This window comes from Thamnophis sirtalis, unplaced genomic scaffold (assembly GCF_051295495.1).
Source record: "Thamnophis sirtalis isolate CommonGarterSnake01/CBP01778 unplaced genomic scaffold, rThaSir2_p1.2 scaffold_5, whole genome shotgun sequence".
In the NCBI taxonomy this organism is placed as follows: domain Eukaryota; kingdom Metazoa; phylum Chordata; class Lepidosauria; order Squamata; family Natricidae; genus Thamnophis; species Thamnophis sirtalis.
Genome location: NW_028261385.1, coordinates 97,546,630 through 97,562,262, shown reverse-complemented (window position 1 = coordinate 97,562,262; position 15,633 = coordinate 97,546,630). Strand labels below are relative to the sequence as shown.

At 38.5% G+C, this 15,633-nt stretch overlaps 1 protein-coding gene across 4 annotated transcripts in view; it reads left to right on the top strand.

Moving 5' to 3' along the window:
* Positions 1-159: 159 nt before the first annotated feature.
* Positions 160-15,633, top strand: part of HOOK3 (hook microtubule tethering protein 3) — a 79,885-nt gene continuing 64,411 nt past the window's right edge. For 3 of the 4 annotated variants that reach the window (XM_087716250.1, XM_087716251.1, XM_087716253.1), the window contains exons 1-3: positions 160-359; positions 11,425-11,510; positions 15,052-15,124. In XM_087716250.1, the coding sequence (XP_087572376.1) occupies positions 303-359; positions 11,425-11,510; positions 15,052-15,124 (216 nt within the window). In that variant the 5' untranslated portion in view covers positions 160-302. Of the gene's footprint in view, positions 360-11,424; positions 11,511-15,051; positions 15,125-15,633 lie in introns of those variants that run through there. The other variant, XM_087716254.1, reaches the window with a different exon arrangement.

Genomic DNA, 15,633 nt, shown 5'->3' with positions numbered 1-15,633 from the left:
ACTGAGCCGAGCCAGCGCTTTTTTTCCCCTTTTAAGACGCGCGCATGAGCGGTGAGGGCCGGGGCCGAACGGAGCGGGCGGATCCCGACGGGACCCGGTGACGTGTCTTGTGTTACAGCTGCCCGCCCCGGCGCGGCTCTTGGCCGGCCTGGGTTTGGCGTGTCGGGTGAGGTGGAAGGGAGAGAAAGAAGAAAGGGCGACGGCGAGAAAGACGGAGGTGTCACCGGAAAGGCGCCTGTTAAACACCTCTGCTGTCCGTCGCTTTGAAAGGGGAAAGCACGCCGGCCCGCCCGCCCTGAGCCATGTTCAACGTCGAGAGTCTGGAGCGGGCCGAGCTCGGGGAGAGCTTGCTGACTTGGGTGAGTGGCGGAAGGCCCCGGGCTGAGCAACGCCTAGGCTGTCGCCGGCAACCTCCTCCTCCGCCCCGGCTCGGCCTTGCGTGCCTTTTTTTCCTGGTCACCGCCACCCGCCGGTTTCCGAAGTAGCCGGGCGTAGTTGGTCTTCTGAAGTTGTGTTTTTCAATTTTGGGCTGAGATATTCAGGGTTGGGGGCTGAACGTGAGATGCGGGAATGTGTTAGGTTGGCCCTAGAATCGGGGGCGGGTGGCTGCAGAATGCCTCTGAGTAGATTGGTCTTAACCAGGGACTGCAATTGCGGGCGAAAGGCTCCACGCAGCTTTCTTTTTGTTCTTGGCGGAGGCAGAGATGCTGCTTTTTTCTCTCTACCGGGGCTGACTTAAAAAGCTGTCCTTTCATCCCTTCAAAAACAACCCCCCTCCCCGCCTTCCTTGAAATGCATTTCACGACTTTCCAATGGTGTAGGGACTTTCTTCCTCCCTTGCTGGTTAAAAAAAAAAAGTTGACTGTTTGGGCTGGTTCGCTGCTGGGCAATCTTGGAAAGAAAGGGCAGAGGATAGCAATGGCACTTAAGATTTATGTACCACTTTAGAGTGCTTTGCAGCCCTCTCTAAGGGGTTTACAGTGTCAGGCTATTGCCATCCCCAACAATCTGGGTCCTCGTTTTATTTTATAGCTATTCTTATGATTTATTATGGATGTATTTTATGATGACTATGATCATGATTTATCACTTATTGCTTGTATGTACACTGAGCGATTTTTATACACTGGAGACAAATTCCTTTGTGTTCACGCACTCTTGGCCAATAAATAATGCTATTATATTCTATTTACCAATGTTGGAAGAATGGAAGACTGAGTTAATCTTGAGATACTTATTATTTAAGACTCGTTATTCTTTGGGTACAGGATGTTTAATATTTTATGCCTCCGGAGATTATTTAGAATCTGCAATAGTGATGAATATCTGTATTCGAAATATTATTTCAAATCTGTCCAGTTAAGAATATTAAAATATTATCTAGTTTGGTATTTCCATACTTAGTTTGCTGTCTCTGTACTCTGTTACCGTGTTTCCCCAAAATACGACATGTCCTGATAGTAAGGTCATGCCACATTTTTCTGGTGAGCAAAAATATAATCCCTCCCCCGCAAATAAGCCCCCTGGACAACCTTCCACCTCAGGCCAGGCAGAGTGCCGCTCACCAATTTAGGGGTATTCCGAAGGTGCCAAGCCGCGGGAACCGGGGAAGGCAAAGGTGATCGTGTTGCTTGGCCCCTTCGGGATACTGCTAGGTTGGTGAACAGCACTGTGCCTAGCTGAAGAGGGGGGTTGCTGAGTGGCTGCTGCTCTTGCGAGTGGGCTCCCAAAGAGCCAGGCCCAGACTCAGGGGTGAATGGCTGTGTTGCGCTGTCGCAGCAGCGCAACACAACAGCCATGAAGCGACTATGCTCATGAGCAGCCACCCAGCAAACCCCCTTTCCAGCCATGCACAGCACCATTCACTGACCATGGGGTATCACCAAGCCCCGTGAGTGCCAGGTCACCTCTGCTGCCGCTGCCATCCCAGCATGGCTTTTTTAGCAGCTTCCAAACCAAGTCTTCCAGCAGTGGCCGCTCTGGGCGTATGCTCTATGGTTGTACGCTCTGCCAGCAGCTGGCCCACAACCGTAGAGCATATGCTCAGAGCGGCCACTGCTGGAAAACTCGATTTGGAAGCTGCCAAGTAACCCATGCTGGGATGGCGGTGGCGGCGGCAGCGGTGGTGCCCTGGCTCTGCAGGGAGAGTTGGGCCAGGGCATCATGAGGCTGGGAGGCATGTGAGCGAGAGCGGAACAGCCGCTCGTGCAACCCCCCTCTCCAGTCACGTAGAGCGCCATTCACTGGCATTTCGAAGGTGCCAAGCCGCGGGAGCCGGGCGGTGGTGAACAGGTGCTCATGCGGCTTGGCGATACCCCTAGGTCAGTGAATGGAGCTGCGCCCGGCTGGAAAGGGGGTTTGCTGGGTGACTGCTCATGAGCGTGGTCACTTCATGGCTATTGTGTTGTGCTGCTGTGACAGCACAACACAGCCATTTGCCCCTGAGGCTTTGCTCGGCTCTTTGGGAGCCCGCTCGCAAGAGAGGAGTCGCCCGGCAACCCAAAAACAATAAATCCTCCCCTCATAATAAGGCCCAAGCCATATTTTGTGATTAAAAAGAAAATAAGACCCTGTCTTATTTTCGGGAAAACACAGTATCACATCCTGTTGTGATTGCATTCTGAATTGGTCTCCTGCATTCCTTTCATGTAGGGCATGCATAAGTATTTCTACTGGGAGAGAGGAGTTATTTCTACAGGACTGCTTGTTTGTTGATGTAACAAAGATGCAGTTTTATATTGAAGATGCATTGGGTATTTCTATGTTGTAAGGTACCATGGAGAGAGAAGATGAGTCCCAACATGCATAGTATTTCAGGGTTTTAGCCAAACCAGTCTGTGCGCATTCAGCTAGGTAGGTGTGTAGGCATTTAAAGTGCTTACATTCTTGTCACACATAAATCCATATTGAACACACAGTTATTCGTGATTGTCCTAATCCTTCCAAAAGAAGTGTTGGTGCTGTTTCATAAAGAGTTCTATTACTTCTATTACAAGTGAGAGTGCATAAGTTACTGCCATTTACAAATCTATCTTAAAAGGTTAAATCATGACAACTAGACAAAAGTTTATTAAAAACTGAGATGTTTCATTACTCATCCAAGTAACTTCTTCAGTCAAAATAAAAATTTGAGTAGGCAGAGAGTCAGTCGTTGGAAAGGACCAACTCTTGGCCTACAGACTGCAGGGAGTTTCTCCCCAGAATGAAAAACTTTAATAAACTTTGGTCCAGTTGCCATGATTTAACCTTTTAAGATACATTTGGCCTGAATGATTGAACCTTCATTTATAAGCCATTTGCAGACTTAAGCATGATCTGCTCTTGATTAAATTTATGAAGAAAATATATTTTTAGAAATAGACTATCTTCAGAGTTCATCTAGACTTTAAATTAAAATTTACACACAAACAACAGAGAGGGCAGGTGAGAAGCAATGAAAATAATATACTGTGATGTTGCAAGCCCCGTTTCTTTTGTATGTTTACATATATGAAAGAGGAGAGCTTGCATTCCAACCACATGATGCTGCATTCATTATGTTGACAAAAGCATCAAATGCTTCTGGAAGTGGACAATTCAGTATCGAAGCGTCATTGATTTAAAATATTCCTAGAAATGTCTTTTCCTGGATTCATTAATTACTCCATGGTACTCTATTTCATGTGGCATGAAACATTACTAATTATTTTATAATTAATTATATGAAGTTATAGACATTGGGGCAGGATTTCTCAAAGTGCAGTCTGACAATCCCTCGGATTCTCGAGACCACCTTAAGGATCTGCAAGATCAATAACTATGTTGAAAAATGATATAGTAAAAATCCCATCAAACAATTGTGAAAAGCAGAAGCAAAAACTGTGTTCCCCCCAAAATAAGATATATTTTATTATATTTTCTTTTGACCCCCCGAAATAAGCGCTTGGCCTTATTTTCAGGGAGGTCTTATTATTTTTGAGGTGCAGGAGGCGGCGAGCGTGGCCACCTCATGGCTGCTGCTGTGTTGCAATATTTTTGGGGAGGGCTTATTTTGAGGGGAGGTATCATTTTAGCATATATGCTCAAAAGTCCGATTGGGTTTATTATCCAGGGAGGTCTTATTTTTGGGGAAACAGGGTATATTAATGTTAACTTTTAATACAGTAAATATAGATAAATATAACCTATACAAACAAAGGTTTTTTAAAATCCACCCCAATTCTTAAAAGTGGGGAGGGATCCCGAGAGAAAAAATGTTTATAAAATATTGATTTAGGGTATAGTTTATAGTACTCACTAAATTATTTTAGTGACTTTTGTTAGATTTTGTTGGAAAATAAATTAGTAATAATTTTATTGGTAAATAAAGGAGACTGAAAACTGCTTTCTTATGTGCTTACTTATGTGACTGCTTATGCTGCTGCCAGGTGTAGTCTCTGGGATTAATCTTCAAGGGCAGCTCCATGTAGAGCGCATTGCAGTAATCTAATTAAGAGATGATCAAGGCATCAGTCACTGTTGGAAAAGCCTCATGATTGAGGCAAGGGTGCAACTGGTGCACAAAATGAACCAGTGCAAAGGCCCTCCTGATCACTGCTGCCACCAACTGTAAGCCATAGCTATGATTCCAGAAGGATCCCCTGCACACCAGTCTTAATATCCACAACCAAGGGGATCCAAACAATCACAGCCAATCAGTTTTGTAAGACTGAGCCAAAGTCTGTCCTGTCCTGTGTAGACCTGAATAGCTTCCAGGCTCTGGGTCAATATACTAACAGCTTCAACTGCGCTGCTCAAGATAAAGATATAATGTTGGGTTTCACCTTGATCACCTTGAACTAGCAGATGAACTCACTCAATGGTTCCATGTAGATGTTGAACAGGAGAGAGTAGAGGGTCGAGTCCTGACATACCCATGAAGGTCCATGGACATGATCTCCCCCCCCCCCCCCCGCTGCAAACACCAACTGGAAACGACGGATAAGGAAAGAAATGAATCACTGAAGCATTGTGCTTCCCATTGCTAACTCCTGCAGCTGGACTAGAATGAGTCAACAATATCCAGTACTGAAAACTGAGAGATCAAGGAACACTATGTAGATGGAAGCTCCATCCCCATCCCAGTATTTTGAGGCCTATCCTGAAAGTGAGTCTTTGTAGGAAAAATACCAGCTGTCTGTCTTATGGGACACTATATTTTTTCCTTTCTTAAAACCAAAAGCAGTGTAATTTTTCAGAAGAAAAAGTGAAGCTCAAAAACCTGCTTATAACTTAATTAAAATAAAATATTACTATTTTGTAGATATGATGAAAATAGTACTAAACTTTTTTATACTACTTAATATAGCGAGAGCCACCTGTTATGAAATTTCTTACGCTTCCTCTGACCTTAATTCAGACACCAAAACATTAGCATTAAATATATTCCTCAGCCTCCATAATAGTTTTAACCATTATTGTAAATGAACCCTTTGGTTATTCAGGTTTTGAAAAAAGTATGTAATGTAAATTCTGCATTGCAGCCAAGCCCTCAAATAAATCAGATTTTTAAATACTTCCATATAATAGTCTAGAAAGTTGTCATACGTAGAATCAATCATTTTGATTGGTTTTGATATTGCTCATAGGCTTGCTAATTTGAAATAATGTATAATAGGTAAATATCGCGATTTTTCAGGCAATATTGTTATAATGTATCATTATTTGAAGTCTTAGGTATTTGGGCACTGTAACAAATGTAATTGTAGCACAATGTTTGGAAAATATTTTCAGATTTCTCTTGTTATGTGTATTAATTTTAACTGCAGAAATTGTATTGTGTTTAAAAACATATCCAAGATAGGATATAAATTAAAATATTGAGGAATTCCATACTGATTTCTAAATGGTTAATGAATATAAAAAATAATTTATAGTAACATATGGTACATAATATAGAAAATAACACTGCAGAAATAATTTGCTGGTAGCAATTAAAATTCACAAAAAAGGTCTGATCAGCGCATTTCCTAACTTGAGCTATCTTTCTTCATAGTCTTTAATTCTCAAATACTGTTCAGGACTCAGTAGTTCAAAATATTTTTTTTATTATTTTACTAATTGTGTTTGGCATTATGGCCTAACATCCAAAGAAGCAGATACACAGTTAATATTAACTGCAATGTTTTGTGCATTCTTTTTCATACAGTAGTACTTTGGCAGTGAAATAGTAGATTTTGAAAGTTGACTTTTAGCGTAGTAACAGTCTAAAAGAGCCATTTGTGTGTCACAATAACAAGAAACAGAAACCCAATTCAGATGTAATAAAAAAAAATCTGGTACATCATGGTTTATTGCAGAGGTTTTTCAAACTGTTCTGTGGAACTCTAGTAACTTGAATTCTGAGGAATCCTAGGGAACATGTGAGGATTTTGGGAAAGACTAACGTGGCACGACAAAACCGCGCTACGTAAAATAGCGGAGATTAAATCGCGTCACTAAAGTCGCGACGTCATCACCGCGCGTCATCACCGCGGGGACAACAGCGCGGTGACAGAAGGGCGTTCTACATGCTTCGTTCTTTGCCTCCAAAGGTAGCCTTCCTCCTCCAGCTGACAGCGGCAGCAGCAGCCTGCGGGAAGGGTCCAGCACAGCCACGGGGGACATTAGGAAGCCCGCGGGGGGCCCGAGCAGGGCCGCCGACGGCGGAGGAGGACGCAGCAGCGGTGGTGGCTGAGGCTCTCCCGGGGCTGGCGAAGTGGGCTTGCCCGGCAGAGGCAGGCCGCCCTCTTCTTCCTCAACAACATCTCCTTGGATGGGCGGCCGCCGACACCGGGCAACCCGCTTTGCCGGCCCCGGGAGAGCCTTAGCCGCCGCCGCCCGCCCGCCCTGCCTCTTCCTCCGGGGGAGGCGCCAGCGGTGGAGGCCGCCTGTCCAAGGAGATGTTGTTGAGGAAGAAGAGGGCAGCCTGCCTCCGCTGGGCAAGCCTGCTTCGCCGGCCCAGGAGAGCCTCAGCCGCCGCCGCTGCCGCGTCCTCCTCCGCTTCCTGCTGCCCCCCGTGGCTGAGCTGGACCCTTCCCACGGGCTGCTGCTGCTGGGCAGCCCGCTTTGCCCCGTGCCTGCTGCCGCTGTCAGCTGGAGGAGGAGGGCTACCTTTGGAGGCAAAGAACGAAGCATGTAGAACGCCCTTCTGTCACCGCGCTGTTGTCGCGGTGGTAGGGTCGTTTTTTTCTTAGCGCTTCGGACGCCGCGGATTTGCCTCCGCACTTATGTCGGTGCGGATAAGGACATCGCGGTTTTGTGGTGGAACCGTCTGAAAAATCCCAATTTATTAGATTGAGAATGAATCATGTACACGCTCTTTTTTCTGTTTTAATTTGGAAATTCTATGCATCATTGACCAAACTTGGAAATACACTAAGTAAGTTTTGAACTTTTGAGGGTTTTTTAGTTCAGATTCCACAAGAAATTTAGATTTATTGTGCTGAGGAAGTAGAGAAACTACACAAGAGGTAGAATGTGGAGGAAAGATATAAACCATTCAAGTCATTTCTGATCAGATAAAACATGTCTTATTGCACTACAAATATGATGTCTGAAAGGCTTTGCTGTACCTGTTCATGTTGGCACTATTGGCTTTGTGGAAAATGTTTACGATATTACTTCCTTTGATTTTAAGGCAGCTAATAGCAATAAAATTAATAAATAAAATATTGCTAAGTCCAAGTAGTATGCAGTAGCAAAAGAACCCCTGTTGCATTTTGCAATAGTTTTGCTCGATTGTGATAGTTACAATAAAAACTAACTTCAGAATTTTTATTTCAAAGGATTATAATTAATTACAGGAGGATTATTCTGCAAAATTACCAAAAGCTTGTTTAGATTAAGAGAACTCTAAACTAAATTTGAGTCATGGAACAGTAATTACATGATGCAGTTTTTCTGGCAATGTTACAGAAATGCTTTGTCATTTACTTTCTTCTAAGAGTTTTTTTTTTTTTCATTTGACTTACTGGTCTAACTTACAACCATGGGGTTCAGAAATAATTCTGCCATCCCATTAATAAGGGCTGATCTTGTTTACAATTTGACATGTGCCAAAGTCAGCTACGTGCTACAAAATATATTAAACCTGTAGTTGAGATGTTCAGAAAACTTCTCATGTCCACCCAAGTGCCCTAACCTGTTTGTGAACATTGCAAAAATAGGCAGTAGGACAACGGGCTTGTTCAGTTAAAACATTTCCAACTAAAACCATTTAGCATTTAAGTGAACAAAAGCAGGCTAAAAATGTTTCTCCCCTTTTCAGGGGGTTAACTTCCTGTTTTTGTTTTTTTTTAAAGGATTTTGATTGAATATTTTTGGTCTCTGGGGGTGGAAAATCTCAATATGGAAACATTGCCTTTAAATAAATTTGCAAACATATCGCTGTTTATACTTTTATGTGCCATTATACAAGGATGTTCCTGTTTCTATTAAAATAAGATAATTTTCAGTGGTATTTGCTGAGAACAATTCTGTATGTCAAGTATATTCAAATTTTCTGAAAGATCTCCTGTTTAATTAAGTACCACATGCAGGTTATGTCAGCATTTCTTCACTTAAGAATTCCTTGAAACATACAATTAGACTGGGGCTGTCTAAATGTTTTCATACCATTGTATATAGTATTAGCAATTCCGAATTGTTTGCGGTATGGTTACTGTATTTTGATCTAAAAATGTTTAAATGTCATAATTCAACAAAAAATAAGTATAGGTAGTCCTCAACTTACAACAGTTCATTTAGCAATGGTTTCAAGTTAACAACGGGCACTGAAAAAAGTGCATGTTTTTTATAGTTACCACAGTTCCATCATCTACATGGTCACATCATCAAATTTTGGATACTTGACAACCAGTTCATATTTAGTAGGATGATTGTAGTGTCTTGGTTTCACATGATCTTTTTGCCACCTTCTGACAAGTAAAGTCAATGGGGAAGCCAGGTTAATTTAACAACTGTAACTTAACAACTGTAGTGATTTATTTAACAACTATGGCACCAAAGGTTGTGCAATGGGGCGAAACTCAATTAACAAATGTCTCGCTTAGCAACAAACATTTTAGTCTCAAGTATGGTCAAAGGGCGAGGACTTATAATCCAGAAGAATATGTTTTAATGTTGGTATTTAATTCTTCTGGGAATTATATTGAATCATTTATTTTCTTAAACCCATACAGATGCTCTACATCAGGGGTGTGAAACGCAATTTCATTGAAGGCCTCGTCAGGGTTTTGTTTGACCCTGGGGGACCAGGGTGGACGTGGCCAGCTTGATATCACGTGTTGGGGGGCCTGTAGGCTGAGCACTGCAGCGGAAATGAATTCCCAAGCTCCATTTTCAATTGCGACAGCCTTCTGCCAGCGAAAACGGAGCTCAGGAGGACCAACCAGAGCCCTCCCAAGCTCTGTTTTTGCTGGCAGAAGCACTGCAGGCCAGTCCTTTGCTGTTTCCAGGGTGGTCTGGTGGGCCAGATCCAAGCACCCCACGGGCTGAATCCAGCACTCGGGCCTTGAGTTTGACACCCCTGCTTTATATAGATATTCTGAATATTTTTTTAAAAAAATATGGAAGTCAAATCAAATGGCTGAGGGCCGTAATCAAGTTTTAATTCTTGTGTTGGTGCACACAAGAATGTGCACACATAAAAAGGTTCTTAAATGTTTGTGAGCTCTTTGGAATTTTCAATATTTCTACATAAATGTAATCTTAATATCTGTTTCCTACACAAGGAAGCCTGCCAACATCCCCAAAATTTTCTCGTAAAGAGGAATAAGCTAAAATTCCTCAAAGATAATGTGCAGGACTGATAAACAGTTATCAGAAACATAGCAGATATTGCTACCCAAGGGCGATACATATCAAAGATTTATATACATTTGCTGAACATAAGGTATATCGCTTTGGATAATTTTCCTCAATGAATAAATGAACAAGTATAATATTTTTGACATTGGGCTCTCTTTATGTTCTTTTAGGACGTGTGGAGAACAGATAGTGTTCTCAGTCATATTTATGTAGAAATATTGAACATTCAGAATGTTAACTTTTAAACACCACTGCACACACTTACCAAGTTTGTACCCACTACAGCTTATATGTTGGAATTCCATTTAGTAGATGCATGTTGATTTCATCATAACACGAGTTCACTATTTTTCCCAATTCTGCATCAGACTTCTTCTCAACTTGATTATTTTTCTAGTCTCTTGAACTTTAGTCAACTGGATAGATACGTAGTTGATAAGTCTAGCTGCAATCCATACATAATAGTTGCTCTTCCTATTTTCCCATAATAACAACCTTGTGAAATAGGTTGAATTGAGTGAGTGACTGGCTCAAAATCATTAATAACATTGTCATTATTATAAAATCATTTTTTTTTTACAGTTTTATGCTCGTCTTTATAATAGAAGAACAAATCATTGATGCTGCAGTGCCTCCATTTTTATGAGTTACTAGAAAGATTCCTTAACATCTGCTTAATAAAAGGAAGTAGATCTCTTTTAAATATTCTAGTTGTTTCTTCTTCATATGCAGTTCGGGATCAAGAATAGAACAAATTGAATGGCAAAAAAAAGTTTATAATCTAGTAAAATGGAGAACTGGTTCATTAGAGGGTGGGGCTTTCACAAAAGTTCATGTTTGGAGGTATGCTGCTATTGATTTTTAGCTTTTTTCACCCTCTTCCAGACTATTTTGTAGAATGCATTTTGTCTTTTTGTCATAGGATATAGGAAGAAGAGAATAGCCTGTCCTCTCTTGCCCCCCCCTTTAAAAAAAGATAGGAGAGGCCAAACTCCATGTTGCTTCTGAAAAAAACATTAAACTGCTACATACAACTACTGCTTTATTGTTATGCAAATATTTGTGATTTTCTTTCTTTGGGGAAGAATCAATTAACACTTCAGTAATTTTTGACACTACCCTGATGGAATCCTTATAGCAAAAAAATGGGCAAAAAGATGAAGAATAGTTAAATAGACAAAGGACATATTTTAAAAAGTCTCCTTTGAATTGAGCTTCATTTCTTATGGAACATTTATAACTAATCATGATTTTTGTATACCTTTTTCAGGTTTTTGAAGGTAGTATATGAATAGATATTTTCAAATGTTGCTTTTACACCTATTACTATACTGTATTTAATCCATTGAAGGTAATTAAAGGGCAAAGAAAGAACTGCTTTTTTACAGACGTGATGCTAAAATAGGGTCTTTCAAGTTTACAGAAATAAATTCACCCATTCATTAATTGTAATGTCAGTAATCATCAAGATCTTGTATTTATTTCTTTGGTTTATTTTACTTCTTCCAGCAGCTCTTTGTACAACTTTGTAGCTTTGTACAACTTCTGAAATTTCTTGATGCATTGGTGTAATGTATTTGAAATAGCTTGACTAAATATAACTTTCTTTCTCTTCAGATCCAGACATTTAATGTTGAAGCACCATGCCAGACTGTAGAAGATTTAACAACTGGAGTTGTGATGGCTCAAGTACTTCAAAAGATGTAAGATGTATTTACATTTTTGTAAATAAATGGTTTATTCATATTCAATTTTCTGCATCAGAAAAATAGTGTCAGTTTTCTATTTCATTTTATTATCTCTAGTTTTCTTACAATTGGGCAATGATTTTTTAAGACAGTAAGAATTGAATTCATTGAATTAATGAACAAGCTAGTTAAGGTAAGACTTTTTTTAAGCACAGAAAATACAAATGTGTAGATAAGAGAAATATAATTTAGGAAGAAATTTATACTAAGGTCAAACTTTAATGAGACTATTGTAAAAAGATTAATATTTGCTGAATTACCATATTGATATGAAAGAAGGCTAGTTGTTTCTACAAAATGACAGGTTTTTTTGGACCCCCTGAGAATGTAATATTGAAGGCAAGCATGTTCCATTGAAGAGTCCTTTACGGGGAGGGGACATTTTTTTACATTTAGTTATCAGATACAACATTTTTAGTTAATTCAGTGTTAAATAATTTTTTGAAAATACTGACAGACTGATAGCCAATGGAATCAATGTGTCTTGTATAGTAGCTTCCATAGGAAAAAAAAAGAGGAACCCCAAACCCATATTCTAAAATGGGAAATACAAGAGGCAGAAAAAAATACTTATTAAACAATAAAAGTAGATCTGCATGTTCACTAAATTATGCTGTAATTAGAAAATGGCAAAACATTGCTGGTGAATGTTTGTTTAATAAAATATCTATATTGCTATTTTTCCAGAGTAGTATTTATTATGACTGTATGTTGGAGGCAGTGTAAAATACACTTTTGTCTCTATTGTTGAAATAGACATATTCCACATATAGATGGAATAAATAAGGGGAGTGCATACAGCCTTGTCTCTTAGTCCTTTTCACCGTGTTCTGTCTGAACTGTGGCTTTCTGGCCTGTCTCTAGGTTTTATGTGACTATGGCAAGTGTTCTGAGATTTCTATTTTTTCAAGCACATTCCACAGCTAGACATAAATGATACAATTGAAAGCTTTCAACAAACAATGAATACATACTGACATCTTATTGGTATTATTTGGCTTTGTCAGTTACCCAGCATGCCTCAGCACTAATGTCTCATGTTCCTTGGCCTTTTCTGAAGTCAGCCTTGAGCATCTGGCATCTTTTCATGTAAGGCTCTAATCTGTGTTGGATGATCCTAACATTTAAAACTTTTACTTAAGTTAAAATTTTACTTAACAGCACATAAAAGAGAGTAGCAAAGAAAAGAATGGTCTGCACAGGTATAGCATAAAGTTGAAGAAAGTAAACTCACTTACTGAAAGAAAGTAAGCCATTACACATATGTAACAGCAACATCAGCTGTTAGCTGCTCCCAGAGATAGCTAGGAACTGCAGGAACAGTGAGAATAAAGGATATATTATTATATTTTATGTTCCTGAAATTGGATTACTTTGACTGACAGTTGTCTTTCTTCTGACCAGCAAACAGCAATACACTGGGAACTAGAGGTAAAACCACTAATTTAGCAATTATTATCAAAAGTTCGCTTAAGTAGATGTGATGAGCAAGGAACTGGCACATAATATATTTGAAAAGGGGTATTTCTCAGGGCCCTGAGTTGAGGAAAGTAGAATATTGAATTTTCTAAGCAATTTGTAAGAGATTTTAAGTATGGCAAGTCAGGTGGAGAAGTGTTTGTTATACATTGTTTATTATGTAGTATAATAAGTTAGCTCACTTATTGATGTTAAATAAATCATGGTTTAGCATATGTGAACCCAGCCATTACAATAGATACAATCTTAAGTTGACCAACATTAATAATCTTTGTTATATCAAATTCAAGGATTGCATAATCATATTCATTAATGGAATATAGTCGTATTCTATCTCTGCTAGTAATATTGATTAAAGGATCATGTGTTATTGGGAAAATGTGAGCACAATGTGTTTTCCCAAATATGTATTGTTTGTGTGGAAATTGTGTGGAAACTGTGAATGTAATAACTTAGAGAATGTCTAGGGAAATAACAGTTCGTCCCATGCTTTTAAAACTAACATTTCAACTTGTTAATCAAATAGTAGGATGAAGCAGCTTTTTCGGGTGTAGAAAGGCATACCAAAAAAATGTGCTATATCAACAATTCTTAAATTCTGTGCCAAGGCATAATGGTATAAATAGAATCCTTTGACCCATAAGAACCTATGTATAGAAAATATAGCTTAGGACAGTTTTATATGAATAGCTAAACTGTTTTCCCCACTTTTTAAAAGAGTGACTTTTTCAAAAGTATGCTCTTGTATTGTACATGAGTCTTTTTATGCTAAAAGTAGACCTCAGATGTGACTTAAGGTTGTTATTATATAAAAAGGTGTGTCATGTTAGGATAAATTGTATAATAAGGAAATGAAGTATTCTATTACATTATATAATAAGGAACTTGTTATATTTTACTTTCATCCAATTAATAATAACTCAGCAGTGGAAGCTTATTGATAACAATTCAACAATAGTTTGCTAAAATATGGTCAATTACTTTTCTTGAATAAATTACTGAAAAATTTAAATATTAAATTAACGGATATATTACATTTTCTTATATCTGGAATTGTTATTTTTATGTTTGCATGTGTATAAAATATCAATTAAAACTCATTGCTATGGTTTTGGTGAACCATGATTTATGGGAAATTGTGAATTCTGATGTATGCTTTTGTTAAATATAAAAATTTGTAAATACATACTTTTCAAAGAGAATTACAGACAGTGCTTCTGGTGATTTATTATATGAATTCTACAAGTGCATAATAAATAGATTTTGATAGGAAATTTATACTCTGATATTATCAATTAAATATTGAGGATAATTTAAATAGCTAGCTGTATAGGAATAGGATTATAGGTAGGACTTAAATAACTATAAACCTACCATGTTTCCCCCAAAATAAGACAGGGTTTTATTTTCTTTTGACCCCACAATAAGCACTTGGCCTTATTTTCAGGGAGGTCTGATTATTTTTGAGGTGCAGGAGGCAGTGAGCATGGTCATTTCATGGCTGCTGCTGTGTTGCAGTATTTTCAGGAAGGGCTTATTTTGGGGGAAGGATTTTTTTTAATGCATGCGCTCAAAAGCCTGATTGAGTTTATTATCTGGAGAGGTCTTATTTTTAGGGAAACAGGGTATGAATGATTTATATAATTTGTATAGAAAAGAAAAATATTCTTAATTTATCAAATGTTTTGGAATGTAAAACGGTGGGATAATAATAAAATGTAAACATTTATATTTAATGGGAATGTTTTATGCTTAAAGTTGTATGAAAATATTTTAAAGTCACTGCTATTGAAATTTCTGGAAACCATTTCCAAATAATCTTGATTGCCATGGAATATAGCATAAAAGCCATTTTTTAAATATCAGAACTATAGGATTTTTAGTTGATAAATTTGTCATTTTGTGTAAGCAGACATGTATTATATGCATATATACGTGTATGTGTTTGTGTGTGTATATATAGAGAGAGATTGAAAGAAAATACGTTTAACAAAATATTGTGCTTTTATTTTTTCAGAGATCCAACATATTTTGATGAAAATTGGCTAAATAGAATAAAAAGAGAAGTAGGAGAAAACTGGAGATTGAAGGTATTTTTATTGCTTACTGATTAAATTGTTGGTTTTTTTGTCAACTTACCACAACTGTTTGTTTGTTTTGTTTTGTTTTGCATACAATTCTGCAAGATTCAAGTTAGCACTCTATTAAAAAGCAGTAAAATTATTCAATTTTAAGCATTATTAAATATTTAATAACTTTTATTAAGTCAATTATTTGAAGCTTCTAGTTTAAACCCATGCTACTTCATGTCATGTATATAGAATTTTCTTACAGAAATATTTTTTTCTTGTGGGATTTTAACCCAGTTTATTCTGCTTTATCTAGTCTGGGTGGGACTATTGTATACTGATATCCAATTAAAATGAATAAGAAAAAAATGCAATACAAGAATAAATTGTACTGAAGCAAGGATCTAAATGACTTCACATTGTTGGAGACAGGCTGTCCCAGTCAGGAAGTGGGGTCAAGCAGGGGAGCAGTCTGGAATTATTAAATAGACACAAGAGGGCAAGGCCCAACCCTCCCCCCCCCTGATTGC